The sequence below is a fragment of the Xenopus laevis genome, chromosome 8L, assembly GCF_017654675.1.
Source record: "Xenopus laevis strain J_2021 chromosome 8L, Xenopus_laevis_v10.1, whole genome shotgun sequence".
NCBI classification, from domain to species: Eukaryota; Metazoa; Chordata; class Amphibia; order Anura; family Pipidae; genus Xenopus; species Xenopus laevis.
The window spans coordinates 42,465,438-42,480,209 of NC_054385.1; the positions used below are offsets into that span (position 1 = coordinate 42,465,438).

General features: G+C 38.8%; 1 protein-coding gene across 2 annotated transcripts in view; it reads right to left on the reverse strand.

The window, feature by feature from the left end:
• Positions 1-14,772, reverse strand: part of gucy2f.L (guanylate cyclase 2F, retinal L homeolog) — a 42,164-nt gene that overhangs the window by 13,507 nt on the left and 13,885 nt on the right. For both annotated transcript variants that reach the window (XM_041572735.1, XM_041572736.1), the window contains exons 5-12: positions 8,308-8,392; positions 7,357-7,453; positions 6,338-6,481; positions 5,014-5,094; positions 4,543-4,719; positions 2,336-2,492; positions 1,292-1,441; positions 355-503 (exon numbers count right to left, since the gene is read on the reverse strand). In XM_041572735.1, the coding sequence (XP_041428669.1) occupies positions 355-503; positions 1,292-1,441; positions 2,336-2,492; positions 4,543-4,719; positions 5,014-5,094; positions 6,338-6,481; positions 7,357-7,453; positions 8,308-8,392 (1,040 nt within the window). The remainder of the gene's footprint in view (positions 1-354; positions 504-1,291; positions 1,442-2,335; positions 2,493-4,542; positions 4,720-5,013; positions 5,095-6,337; positions 6,482-7,356; positions 7,454-8,307; positions 8,393-14,772) is intronic.

The following is a 14,772-nucleotide window of genomic DNA, read 5'->3' on the forward strand; positions in this document are numbered from 1 at the left end:
TTTGTACAAAGTATATGTAAGCTGATGCGCCCAGTCAAGGCAGTGTCCATGCCCCACATTCGGGTATTCTCAGAGTATCCCTACATTTGGGGATGAGCTGCATTTTTTTGTGTTTCTGTATATTACATATGGGGAGATGGCTCTCTCCTCAAAGCTTGCTCTTGTAAACCCCCCCGCCTAATGGTTTCTTTGGAAGAGATTGTGCCAAATAAAGAGAAAAGTAGGTATGTTCTCTCTTTTGATCCACAAAGGACCGTCTTCGGGATATATATATATATATATTACATGAAATTTCTGTTGCTTGGTTGGCATTCTCCTATTAGCAGTGTGCACTGTATTATCAATTTTGCTTACCTGATCAAATATTTCATCAAAGGACGGACGCCTGTCTGGCACTTCATTCCAGCACTTCATCATTAGTATAATGCACTCCATTGGAGCATGATCTGGTGACACCACAGGACGGCACAAGGGGGGCGGCTTCTTTATCTTCTGGATGATTTCTGTATAGGTATAACCGCGTAATTGTTTTAATTACAATACAGGAAAGTTACAAACCATCCTCATGTATGAAAAATGAATATATGTATGTATGAGTATATGTATGTATGCGTTTGTTCAACTTCCATTATTTATCAATGTTTTCTTTAGTAATGACTTAACTCTCTAAACGAAACGTTAATCAGGAATGTATGACTCATCCATCAATATAATGCAAGGACTGTCTGGTGCAAAAACAGGATTATTAATTCCTCTCTTTAATCTATTTATTTAATCTTCTAGAGTGCACATGCCATAGAAAATCAAATGGCTGAATTGTATATTGATAATAATACATGGTTAAACAGGAGTGTTAGGCTTTCTACCCTACTATTATGTCTTTTTAGGAAATATGCTTTTTAGGGATGCACCGAATCCAGGATTCTGTCTTTTTCAGCAGGATTCGGATTTGGCTGAATCCTTCTGCCGGGCCGAACCGAATCCTAATTTGTATATGCAAATTAGGGACGGGGCGGGAAATCGTGTGACTTTTTGTCAAAAAACAAGGACGTAAAAAATGTTTTCCCCTTCTTACCTGTAATTTGCATATGCAAATTAGGATTTGGTTCAGTATTCAGCCGAATCTTTTGTGAAGGATTTTGGGGTTCGGCTGAATCCAAAATAGTGCATCCCTAATGCTTTTCGAAAATGTAACTGATAAACACATTATCAAAAAAAATATGACAAAGGCATACTTTTTGTGTGTCTGTTGTTCAATGTTGTTATTATCGCTCCAGTGTCTTGCACTTACCCTCTGCAGTCTCTTCCAATGTACAAAATGGGGGGCCCCGCACTACAACCTCCTGCATGATAACAGAGAAGCTATAGACATCCCCAGCGAAAGAGCCGTGCACTGCTGAAAGTGGGTCCCTAAGCAGTTCTGGTGCTGTCCACAGGAGCTCTGCAATTATGAAATGAATATTAGCAGACTCATTTTTAGCCAAACAAATCTCTGACGGGCACACTCATACACAAACACAACTCTGAATGCACACGAGTACAACTAGGGAGAATATAATGATATCAATCAGCTAATGTGTTAGGTGCGCTGAAATCTGGAACGAGCCTAATAATGTTGCAGAATCCCTGTTCTTAGCAGTAGTTTAAGATATATGATATTTCAGATGCTGTTTTTTCCCCTCATATTTCCAATATTTCCACTGCCCATTTTAAAAGCAGGCCGAACAGTTTGCCTACCTATAAGCCTGCAGTTCCACCTGTACTTTTCCAACCTGCTTATGTACAGAAAATGCAGAATTTAAGTGTTTGTGTTATATAGAGATTAAATTGCTTCATATTCACCCAGAACCTGTTATTAGCGCCCAATTACACATTCTGGGTTGAGAAATTTCATTTTAAATGCTGGCACATGTAGTAGCAATCAAAACACTGTGGGGCTCATTTATCAACACTGGGCAAATTTGCCCATGGGCAGTTACCCATAACAACCAATCAGTGATTAGCTTTTTAAAGCCAGCTGCAAGAACAATGAATGCAACAATCTGATTGGTTGCCATGGGTTATTGCCCATGGCCAAATTTGCCTAGTGTTGATAAATGCCCCCCTGTGTGTGTCATTGTTATAAGATATTTATGTAAGTGACAAAGTAAAATATAATTTAAGACATGGTGAACAACATTTATGACAGAGGTCTCTCCTTGGCCCTTTGCTTATTAATTGGTATTAATGACCTTGAGGTTGGTATTGTAAGTACTGTCTCTATTTTTGCTCCACAGACTTTTGTCTTTTTTTTCCAATCAAATTTCAAAATCTGTTTCTACAATAGTCATTTTACCATATGCAGCTGGTTCTTCCTGAGAAATCCTCTGAGCCTCCAGTACTTCGTTATAACCATAATCAGTCACTTTTAAGACAAAACGTCCATCTACTACGCAGTTTCCAGATTTGAGTCTCCCGTGGACAAACTTTCGGTGGTGTAGATACTTCATTCCCTAGATATAAATAACAGAGCTTGTGTAATGGGAGATGGGCAGAGATTATATCCATTTTGGTTCTTCTTCGTGGTCCAAGGCAAGGTTCTCTCTTAGTTCCTAACAAGTATCAGTTACTCTTCTTTAGTTCCAGGAGTACCCAGAATATGAAACAATTGTTCACTCCAAATCTTACCTTGACTGGTCTTAGGGCCCCAAAGGTTGAGAACCCATGGTTCTAGCTGAAATAATGTGATGGTCTGTTTTGTATTTAGCAATATTTAAATATATAAATATGTAATATGTAAAACGTTAGCCTGATTAAGGGAACTTTTGGTTACTAGTTTTGCATTATTATTAGCGATGTACTTTAGCATTAGGATTCTGTCTCTATGATGTAGGTGAACTGTTCAAGGTGGACACTATTAATAAATAACAAAATAAAATATAACACATTTACTGGTCTCCATATCTTGACCAAGAATCTGGAACATGACCTAAGTGCCCCCTAGGCACATGCCTTCTCTGCCTACCCCTTGTTCTGACCTTGGCCACATATAATTACTTTCTGCAGCCAGCTTCGAGCAACAACAAAATATAAGTTTTTTCAATATATTTATGACTTAAGGGGTTATTTATTAAAACTAGATTTTTTTTTTCTGGTCGAGCTTTTTGGGGCAAAAACTCTCATTTTTGTGGATGCTGCAAAAAGCCTGAATCCGAAAACCTATCGAGGTCATGTATAAGTAAATAGGAGATGTCCCCATCCCAATTTGAAGATATTGTGGTCTGCACTGGGTTTAGCCCAATAACCCAAAAAATTCAGGGTTTTTGGACAATAACCCGAAAAAATCGAAAGCTTCGGGAGAGAAGTCCAAAAAAATCATACAATTCGGGTTTTATTGAGTCTTTAAGAAATCTGATTTTTTTTCCTGTTGTTTTAATGATAAATAAGGCAAAATCGTGGATGGGAGTTTGGTCGAGCTTTGTTTAATAAAAAATTAGAAACATTCGGATTTTAGTAAATAAACCCCTTAAAGTCAGCTTGTTCATGACAAGCAATTCTGTCATGGGAAAAAAAAAAATTTCAAAATGAATCAGTTAATAGTGCTGCTCCAGTAGAATTCCGCACTGAAATCCATTTCTCAAAAGAGCAAACAGATTTTTTTATATTCAATTTTGAAATCTGACATGGGGCTAGACATTTTGTCAATTTCCCAGCCGCCCATGTCATGTGACTTGTGCCTGCACTTCAGGAGAGAAATGCTTTCTGGCAGGCTGCTGTTTTTCCTTCTCAATGTAACTGAATGTGTCCCAGTGGGACATGGGTTTTTACTATTGAGTGTTGTTCTTAGATCTACCAGGCAGCTGTTATCTTGTGTTACCTTCCCATTGTTCTGTTGTTTGGCTGCTGGGGGGGGGAAAGGGAGGGGGTGATATCACTCCACCTTGCAGTACAGCGTACAGCGTGTAAAGAGTGATTGAAGTTTATCAGAGCACAAGTCACATGACTTGGGGCAGCTGGGAAATTGACAAAATGTCTAGCCCCATGTCAGATTTCAAAATTGAATATAAAAAAACCTGTTTGCTCTTTTGAGAAATGGATTTCAGTGCAGAATTCTGCTGGAGCAGCACTATTACCTGATTCATTTTGAAAAAAATTTTTTTCCCCATGACAGTATCCCTTTAAGGACAGTTTCATTCAGACAAATCTTAGTTTGACACTTTCTCTTGCAGCTAAGGGACTTTTCATTACATTTAGCCTAGGGCCACACGGGAAGATTCAGGGAGATTGGTCGCCTGGCGACTAACCGCCGCGTCTTTGAGGTGACTAATCTCCCTGAATGGCTTGCTGGTATCTCGCATCCGCTAGCGCTAAAGTCACCTGTGCCTATTCACACACAGCGATACGTTTTTCAAAGTCGCTCAAAATTGCCTCATTAGGCGACTAATCTCCCTGAAATCTTCCCGTGTGGCCTAGCCCTTAAAGCAATTTACGCATCACAATTAAATGTTCTTAAATAGCTGCCAATCAGTAGCTAAGCATCTTCCATTGTGTCACATTATTTACCTTGATAAGATCCAGAAGTAGGGAAGATTTGAACATCCAGTCTAGTTTAACATCTTGGTTTCTTAGTAAATCTTCCAAGCTGCCCCTTGAACAAAACTCTGTGACGATGGCAAAAACTCCACAGTCATGAAAGAACCCAAGGAATGGGTTGACGTTCTCATGGCGCATGTCTTTCATCTGCATAGAAACGCATGTCTCTTTAAATTCATTGGTGTCTGTGGTAGTTATGGAAAAGATAAAATATCCAACAAACATTCTAAATGCAACCTGGGAAGGCTCGGTATATGTGATGAGCAAGTACAACATGGCACAGCAGGGGTCGTGTACAGCAGGGATATCACAATTGGAGGCTGTGGCTCAATTTGGAACAAATAATTTTTCTACTGTACAGAAGATCACACCATGATGGCATTCACAGGTTGACATTTAGTGGTAGCTGCAGACAAGACAACACATATATTCTAGGGTTACCGTTTCAAACACATCGCTTGTTCCTGGCTTAAGTTCTCCGAAATCCCCAGAAGGACATTTTTTCATCCAAACCCAGTCACCCTGGGGACAGAAAATCGAGTGAGTAACAAACATCAAAGAATTTTATCTTTTTTGTTTTTTTTGTCTACTATCAGTTGTATCTTAGCAGCTTATTGTGAAGGTAGAGGACATTGACTTCCTCCATGCTTTAATTTAATATTTGTATTATTTATATTTGTATGTGTTATAATCGTAGATAGGTTTCCATTCAACTAAACTCTCTTACCAGAGTTTCTTGTAAGTGTGTGCACCAGAAATATCTTTTTAAAAACTGTGCACTTAATATGAGGTAATAGGGCTGATTTAGAAAGCCCCACACAGTATGCTAAGTGCAAAAAAAGGCTACAGTCAGCCATTGTTTGGAGCATTCTGTAAATAGCCTCAGGTCTCTGCATCCCTTAGTGCTCTTGAACCATATGGAGGCGTGCAAGAGACCCACTAATTGAATATGTGGACTGATTCGATAGTGAATAATAATAAATAAGAATACATATTAAAAAATGTTGGAAACTATGGATTAAACAAGAGTTATACTGAATGAAAATAAATAGCATCAAAAATGTTCTGCAAATTTGTTTTTGTATTATTTTGTTATTTTACATTAAGGGGGTTAATTACTAAAACTCAAATTAATCTCATTTTTTTTTTTAAAACAAAGTGGACCAAACTACCTTCCCTTCAACAATTTTTCTTGAAAAAGTCGGAGAGACAAAATGTAGCAACAAAATCGAGCGTCAATTCGCATGGTATTTTTGACGCTCTTTATTTGACCCTCCAAAAACTCGACTTTATCGAATTGTGGTAGTGAAAACTTGATCTTTTCGGATTATCCAGCGCAGATCACGATGTCAAGAAACAACTTCAGGGACATCTGCCATTGACTTCTACATGACCTCGACAGGTTTGAGGAGTATTTTTGGATTTGGATTTTTAGCAGCTTTGGGGTATAATAAACCTCTAAAAAAAAACCTCTAAAAAAAAATTTGCCACGGAAAATTTGAGTTTTCCCCTTTAAAACCTCGACCAGATAAAGTTCAGGTTTAATAAATGGCTCCCTAAATGTTTTGTAGATACATACATGAAAAAAATGTGTAGGAGTGTACTATATCATAAATTATAAAAACACACAACAAGCACATCGCTACATACAGTGTGTATATATGCCACAGTTTTGCATCTTTCTGTATTAGGTATGATTTCATTTGGAGACTAGCAATCATATCAAGCAGCACACAGGATATATATATTTTATATATTTACCTACCTCATATATTGCTACATTTGAATTCTCATAGGTAGCAGGAGTAAGGCTTTGAATTGAACCTGACCTCATTGGAGACCTCATACTCCTGGTATCTGCTACTGCTGGGCCGCTGTCACTAGTACGACTACCATCATTGCTCAGTTTCTAAAAAAAGTGCAAATATCAGTTAACAATTACCAGTATAGTTCAGGTTCCAGTATAGTTGGGATGTGAGATAATAACTGAAATATTGGTCCCGATCCTGTGTTCAGATCTATGCCAGCAAGCAGTGCTCAAGGCAGAGAACACAGCACTCCACAACTATGATGGATGCATACAATCCAAACACGGGCCTTTTACTCTCTAGAAATGGTTTCAATTCTTGAACCTGCCTGGTCAGATATACAGACCCTCAATATTTATCCTATGTAATTAATAAAAGAATATGGTGGGTTTTAGCAAATAATAAATATTTTTTTTGTTGCTGTTAGGTTTTCATATAAAATATTTTTTTCTGAATAGCTGAAACAATAAAACAACTAATGCATTGATTGTGTTTATGTTTTGCATCTATCAGAAGTCTATCAGAAGATTATAAATAAGCAATGTAATACCACAATACTGTAGCATGAGCAAACGCTACTGTACTCTACAGACCCATCTTGTTTGTGAAAATGAAGGGCAGTGACCATTAATGAACCTCTCACTTCCCATGTTGTTTGTGTTCAAGGCAAATAAACTTTCATATCACTATCACAAAGCATTTGGGTTATTCCAGATTTGAATAATTGTATCCTGATATGTGAATAGGCAGGAGGTTAAAGAAAAAAATATGTTAGTTACAGAAAGACCATGTTGTTCTCATTTTCTGTGAGTGAAGAAGAATACAATCCTCCCTTCATGTCTGAATATGAAGACTGACACAATCCTTCCTACATATCTGAATTACTTTGGGCCTGAGTAATTATTCCTAAATGAAAAATATAACCTCAAATATACACTAACAAGATTGGCTTCAGCGGAAGATCAGGTCTTCTTACCTTGACACTGAGTTGCGGATTGATGAAGGTCACATTTTCCAGAGTCAAGAGAATTTTGTTTGGTCCTCTAACTAACTTAATTTTATTTATATGGCGTCTGGAGAAACAAACACATATATTTGTCACATGTTACTAATTATCTGCCACATGAAAGAATACATTGAAGACACCACCACTGGCATAGCACTCCCCAAGTATTAATGTTACCATAAAGGGCAATTCAAGGTTAAGAATAACATTATCGTGGGGTCATTCACAACAAGCAAAGGTAGTATGCAAAGTATAAAAAACAGCCACAATAATTTTTTTTGCACTTTGCTCACTGCCTTCCTCTGGTCTGTTAAAGAGCAGAAAAACCTGTAACTGCCCTAAAGAATACAGTGCTTGCACCTGGCAGAACTGTATTCATAAGGGGTAGAACAGGGAGACACATTGGCATTGCCCCCCTCTAGCCCCATACTCGTCCCTTAATTTGTGCTTTATTCAGAGGCACTTAAGTTAAGGAGCGGCACAGGACTCTATGAACAATGTATTTACCACCTTCCCTATGGTAGGCAGCAAGGACAGGACTGGCCTGCACCCCCGACAATGCACTCTATCGAAAAGCTGCCAGATGGGGAGAGAAAGTGCTGCTTTAATGAGCACTAAGGGGTGCACTGTTACACTTTTCTTGTTGAGTATATATTTTAATAAATGAAAAGCTAATAAATAAAACAAGCAAGGATTTCACCATTCCACTAGCATAAATGTGCTTTATAATGCACGACAATATAGGGATTATTTTCTATTATGTATACAAAATGAATGGGTAAAGGACTAACATATTCCACAGTAATTTACTTTACACCTTACCCCCACTTTAGTAAATGAGACCTTATGGCTTTAGAAAAATGGAGGAAATGCAAGTCCTGCTCAATGAATTCTTTGCTAAGTGCATTTAACAAGACCAACCTTATAACATATGCAAGTCCGTTTATAGAGATGATGGCAACAACAATGCAGAGAAAGACCATTAATGCCAAGGCAGGTTCAATACCTGTGGAAGAAAGACGTTTATATGTGTTAGATCTTGGAAAAAAACGTTGTTTATATTTAAGTTTCATTGCACTGCAATGTGTGTTGATCATAAAATCAGCCTGCAAACTGGAATCACATGTAGTTTTTGTATATATCCTTATCTGTATTAGGTATGAGTAGCAGCATTTGACCTTACTATCACATCCTGCCCTAGTAATTCTACTTTGGTGCTGCTCTCCCTCCCTACTACTCTTAAGGGCCATGAGTAGTCAGGGCCCCATAATGACAACTCTTATCTGTATGATTCTCTGCACACATCTGGTTTCCCAAAAGTCACTACAGATGACTCAGTTACTCCATAACGCCCAGCAGTATTCAATCAATAAACCAGTAAGGGTTATCATGAAATAGATAAGGTCAGAGCTCTCCCTCTGCTGGGTTGGGTTAGAGCAGGTACCACTTGTGAAGGAGTTGGCATTACATTTTCATTGAGGGTTAGGTCAAATACATTGGTGTGTGTTCCCTTTGCCTTGACACGGTAATAGAGCTAAAGCTGGCCATAGAGGGGCCGATAAAAGCTGCCAACAGACCGAGTCGGCAGCTTATTGGCCCGAGCGTGAGACCCTACGATTGGCTTTCCTGATCGATATCTGGCCAGAAGATTAAAAATCCCGTCAGATCGCGGCCGCGTCTGTTCGTTGATGCGGTCCCACGATCCGACCACCTGTTTTGCCTACATTTTGATCCGATTGTTGGGCCCTTGGGCCCACGATCGGATCAGCCCGATATCGCCTACCTCAATGTGGGCATATCGGGGAGAGATCCGCTTGTATGGCTAAATCGCAAAAACGTCTCTGAATATATGAAAATATAGCTGCGTGAAGAGAGACAGGTTGCTGAGGGGATAGCAAGGAGTAACAGGATTATTTTAGATAAGGTGCAGAATAATTCACTGGTTGATTATATTAAAAGTTTCTTTTTTCATGAGACGGAACTCATATAAAATGCGCATGTTTAGAATATCTTCATCACATGCAAATAAGAAAATTAATATATTCAATAACAATTTCTGTAACATTTGTGAAATATCCAAGTTAGTCTTCTGTATCTCCCTCTAAGCAATATGTCTCTCTACATGCAGGAGTTGGAGTCAGAGTTTGATTGACAGCTACTGTCTAATCAATATGGTGTTGGTATTACAAGACTGACATAACAAAAGCTACATGTAGAGAAGCTGGTTGCTCAGGTGAAGAGTAACTTGATAATTTCAGAAATGGTACAGAAATGTTTCATTTTAGAAAGTGTCCTATTTCTATGAGCTTAAGCACATATTACATTTTCATTTTCACGATAGTGGTTTTAATTCTAGTTTGGATAATAACTGCAAAGTTGCATGGATTACATCTATCTGCAATATACCATATTTTATTTAATTGTCACAGAGTTCTACTGACCTGCCCTGTCTGAAAAGACACATGCTTGCTGCCCTCTGCTTTTTGTTAGAGATACGCCAAATCCAGCATTCAGTTTGGGATTCGATTGAAGATTAACACTTTGATTTGTTTAAGCCCTAACTGAATCCAGAAATAGTTTGGTGCATCCCTTCTGGTTGCTGCTACTTGTTGTATAGCTGTCAGCATGGACTATGTACTTTTCCTCTCCATTTTTGATTGCTTTTTGATTGTGGTAAGCTTTCTTTTGCCATTCCTTTCAATATATTAGCACAATTTGCTATTTTATACACAAAGCAGAAGAGAGGCAAAAGAGTATGGAAACTAATGTCACTGAAAATATGGGGCCACCAACCATTTCACCAAAAGGTCATCTTTCCGTCTTTGTCATAAGCCACCACAAAGACCTCAAGTGTTTAGAATTCTATTGCATATGGCCTGACAGTACAGCTGCCCTGGCAGATATGTGTGAGCTGAGCTAAGACTGCAGCCAAAGAACTTGGAACATCAAATATCTTCTGTATCATTATTAGGAAAGCATTGTCATAAAACACAAAGCTCATACTATTCCTAAAGTCCTAAAGGGGGATGTCTAGTCCAGAGTCAGTAATAATATAATATAGATTGGGTGCAATGCTTGCAAGGACCTTAAAGGAGAAGGAATAGCATTTTACAATTGGGGTTCCAAAAGTTAGGCACCACCAAGTGACTAATTTTTACTTACCTGACACCCTGGGCCGGTGCTTCGATCAGCAGAAAACCGCACCGGCCCGAGGTTTTCCTAGCAAGCACCTCTTCCTGCTTCATTGGTTTTCAAATTTCCCGGGGCAGACGCATGCTCAGTAAAGCTAAATAGCCGGCTTTTCTGTTAAAGTCTGGCTTTCCGCTCTATTGTGCATGCGCAACTGTGAGAAGACCCGAAGAAGCAGGAAGAGGATCTCTCCATGTTGGTCGCTAGAAGAACCCTGGGCCAGTGCAGTTTTCTGCTGATAGGTACGCCAGCCCTGGGTGTCAGGTAAATAAAAGTAGTCACTTGGGGTGCCTAACTTTTGGCACGCCAAAGTGTAAAATGCTATTCCTTTAACATTGAGACAGGTGTTAGCTGGTAGTTATCAATAGCTGGTCTTACAGGTCTTTTGTAGGTTATCACTGCGCTCTGTCCAAAGATATGAAATGCAAAGCATGAAGCCTGCTGGAAATGAATGGAAAGTTGGCTTTAAGTTGAGTTAGTCAGGGTGTGGAAACCGCCACCTGGGATTTGGTCTTAATCATTTTATACTATGACACCTTCCTGAATTCTTGCAGGATTGTAATTATCAGTGAGCGGATTTATCAAGGTTTGAATTAAAATTTGAGTTTTTAAATTAAATTTTTGAGTTTATTTTAATGTAATTTGACTAGGGAATAGTCCAAATTCGATTTGAAAAAAAAATTTGAATTTCAAAATTTATCATGTAGTGTCTCTTTAAAAATTCGAATTAGACTATTCGCCATCTAAAACCTGCCAAATTGGGGGACCTCCTACAATCAATTTGGAGTCGTTTGATGGTTTTCTTTTTTTTTTTTATAGAAAAAAAACAGATTCGAATTTGATTTGAGTTTGCAGGTCGATCCTATTCACCCGAATTTAAAGAATGTGTAGTTTTTAATAAATTTAGATTGGTCTTTTTTTTTTTAATTTTGAGTTTATGGGAGTTTTTCTAAACTCCCAAATTCGACCCTTGATAAATATGCCTCCTAGTGTGATGACTATTCTGGGTTTCTAAGGATAAGCATCATATTCTTACAAATTCCAATATTACTTCCAAGTGCTCTTATTCTAGAATCAACACAGGGGCCATGCTTTTGGTTGCCTGAACAGTGATATTATAATATTTTTAATAAGCCTGGTAATGTATACCCTGTCTAATGTTTTTCCAGTACATAATGGCTACAGTATTGTAAAGGTCATACTTCTAACAGATTTGCTCGTCACTACAGATAACCATAGTCAATTTTTATACAAACCCCAAGGCTTTATGGCGTTGTTTCTTTATGGTTTAACCAGTGCCAAGTGCAGTTTTGTAACTGTAGGGATTTTTTCACAGGATATATATACGTGGCCCAATGCCATGTTATTAATGGCTGGCAGAAAGAGGATATTACCATTAATTATCTTGGCCAATTTCCCAGGATTTTTTCAGTTAATGAGCGAAATATCATAATACTGTGAAACCCACTGCAGTATTTTCCTTGTCACACTGAATTGAACGTTATTTGACTAAATGTGTTTCAGTGTGTATAGACCCAAATTTTAAGCCACCTAGATATGTGTTAGTTGCATTGTTATTGGTGTATCAGTGGAAGGCCTATGGACCTGCAATCCTGCTTATTAAGCTCTTCATTAAAGTTCTATTTAACAGGAGGATGAGCAAATAGATTAAGATATTGCATTGTGATCAGTAACTGCAGACTGTAAATTACATTCCATGTGATATGCCAGAATTTATCTTATCATGTGATATTTAATTATAAATTGCTTTATAGTAAAATTTTAAACAAACAATAGAATGCACAGAGAAATGCTGGAATCGCCAGTATTCATTTCCATTGTAAAGGGAAGAATGCATACATTTTGTTTTTGTAAAACCTGCATACAAAAAAATATTTAACACAATTGACTTGTATGTACTAAAACACGACAAGAAGAGCAGAAGAGCTTAGCACCATTGTTAAAAGTGGACACTATCTTACAGCCACCCATAAAGTCTTCTTAAAGAATATAATTCCTGTTTTAAACAGTTTTTAAAAAATGCATCTGAGAATGAATGCTTAGTGGATTGTGGTTTAGTGGAATTATATGGCTGAGGAATAGTGTTGGACTGGGATGCCAGGGGCCCACCAGAAAACCTTAGGCTGAGGGCCCACTTTCCAAACTATTATTCCTCCTCTCCTCACTCAACCTCTTTATTCTCCTAGTCTCTTTTCTCTTCATACTATACTCTATTCTTCCATTATTAAGCCTCTTTGTTCTCATAAACAAATAGGAAATGACCATTAAAAAAGACACACTGCTGGGGAGCTACTTTGCAAAGGGCTTTTAAAACTCAAGCTTATCAGAGGATGATTTCAATTTATGGGAGGTGTCACGATTGGCACCCTAAATTCAGAACAGGTACTAGGCTCTCTTCCACCTGTAGCAGCCACCTTTCACTTCGGGAGGAGCCCTCAGTATGCTGCCAGGTCTTAATAAGAGAGGAGCCAAGCAAGAGTTCTGGACAAGCAAAGGGGCACGATTGTTTACCAAGAATCTAGGATAGAAGGCAACACAACTCAGGAGGATCAAACGCGATATCGTTGTCAGACAGGCCGGGTCGGTACAGGCACAGTTCAAGCAAGGTCAAACAGGCAAGGGTCAGGATTGGAGAGTTTGGAATAGTCAGGCAGGCAGACCAGGGTCAAAACCAGGATACACAATAGGATTCATGTAGAATAAGCACCCAGAACAAGTTAAACCTAACAATGGGCAATCATCTACATTGAATAGCCCCTTTAAATACCTTTGAATTCCACACCAAAGTGCGATGATATTATCACGCCGGCACGTAAAATCCGGAAGTGCACACCCGCACCATAGGAGAACCGGCACCAAAGGGAATAGGAACCATGGGGCTGGCGTCCCTGCCAAGAAGCTGCCTATGGACATTTGCACTAAAGACATCTTAGTTACTCTGTAGTGCTCTAGTCATAATGTGGCACGATTTTTCCATGAGGGAAGTGGCCAGGTCTTAATAAGAGAGGCGCCAAGCAACAGTTCTGGACGAGCAAAGGGGCACGATTGTTTATCAAGGATTTAGGACGAAAGGTAACACAACTCTATGGAATAGCGTAGTCAGACAGGCCGGGTCAGTACAGGCAGAGTTCAAGCAAGGTCAGACAGGTAAGGGTCAGGATTGGAGAATTTTGAATAGTCAGGCAGGCAGGCAAGAGTCAAAACCAGGATACACAATAGGATTCACATAGAATAAGCACCCAGGAACTAAACAAGTTAGACCTAACAATGGGCAATCATCTACATTCAAAAGCCCCTTTAAATACCTTTGAATTTTCACGCTGGCGCGTTAAACTCGGAAGTGCACGCGGCGTGCGCCATAGGAGAGCCGGCACCATAAGGAATAGGAACCAGAGGCGCAGAGTGGGTCCATCCCCACCAGACACTAGACCACCAGGGTAAGCTATCGTTACAGGAGGACTTTGAGGCATCCCAGTGACCCTGGGCCCGTTGTTATCCATTAGAAATGTAAAATTAGCCCATTGACTCTCTCACTCTGACCATTTGGGACTTCTTAAAATGAAAAGCTATGAGTATACAAATGATATGTTTGCTGTTCAACAAGAAGTAGCCTATGGACATTTGCACTATAGACATCTTAGTAACTCTGTAGTGCTCTATTGATAATGTGGCATGATTTTCCCATGAGGGAAGTGGCAAAAGTAAATGGGGTTCAATATGGAACCCTCCATAGCATCAACAAAATAATTCTAAAGTAAAATGGGGAAATGTGATGATCCACAAGATGAAAAGGGTTGAAGCAACTTTCATGAACTTTATTAAACTTTATCAATCTTCTGGGGATGTGCCAAATATTTCATTACCTTTGATCAACCTGGAAGCTGATGCCATAACAGAAGAAGTTTGTACATTTCTATGAAGAAACAATTGCAGAAATAAACAAAATTATCAATATGGGCAACCCAAGCGAACCTAGTGTCTATTAAAGTCTCACTTGCCAATCTGTAACCTGGAACAGCAATAAACAATGACATTAAATTCCTGGTGCCCCTGTTAGTTAGAGCCGAACGCTTAAGAAGTTTTGCTAACATAAATTTGTCAGCGCAAGCATTTCATAGGGAACAACTTTTAAACACAATCCCACTTTAAAATATGAAAAAACGCCAGCGGTTTTTT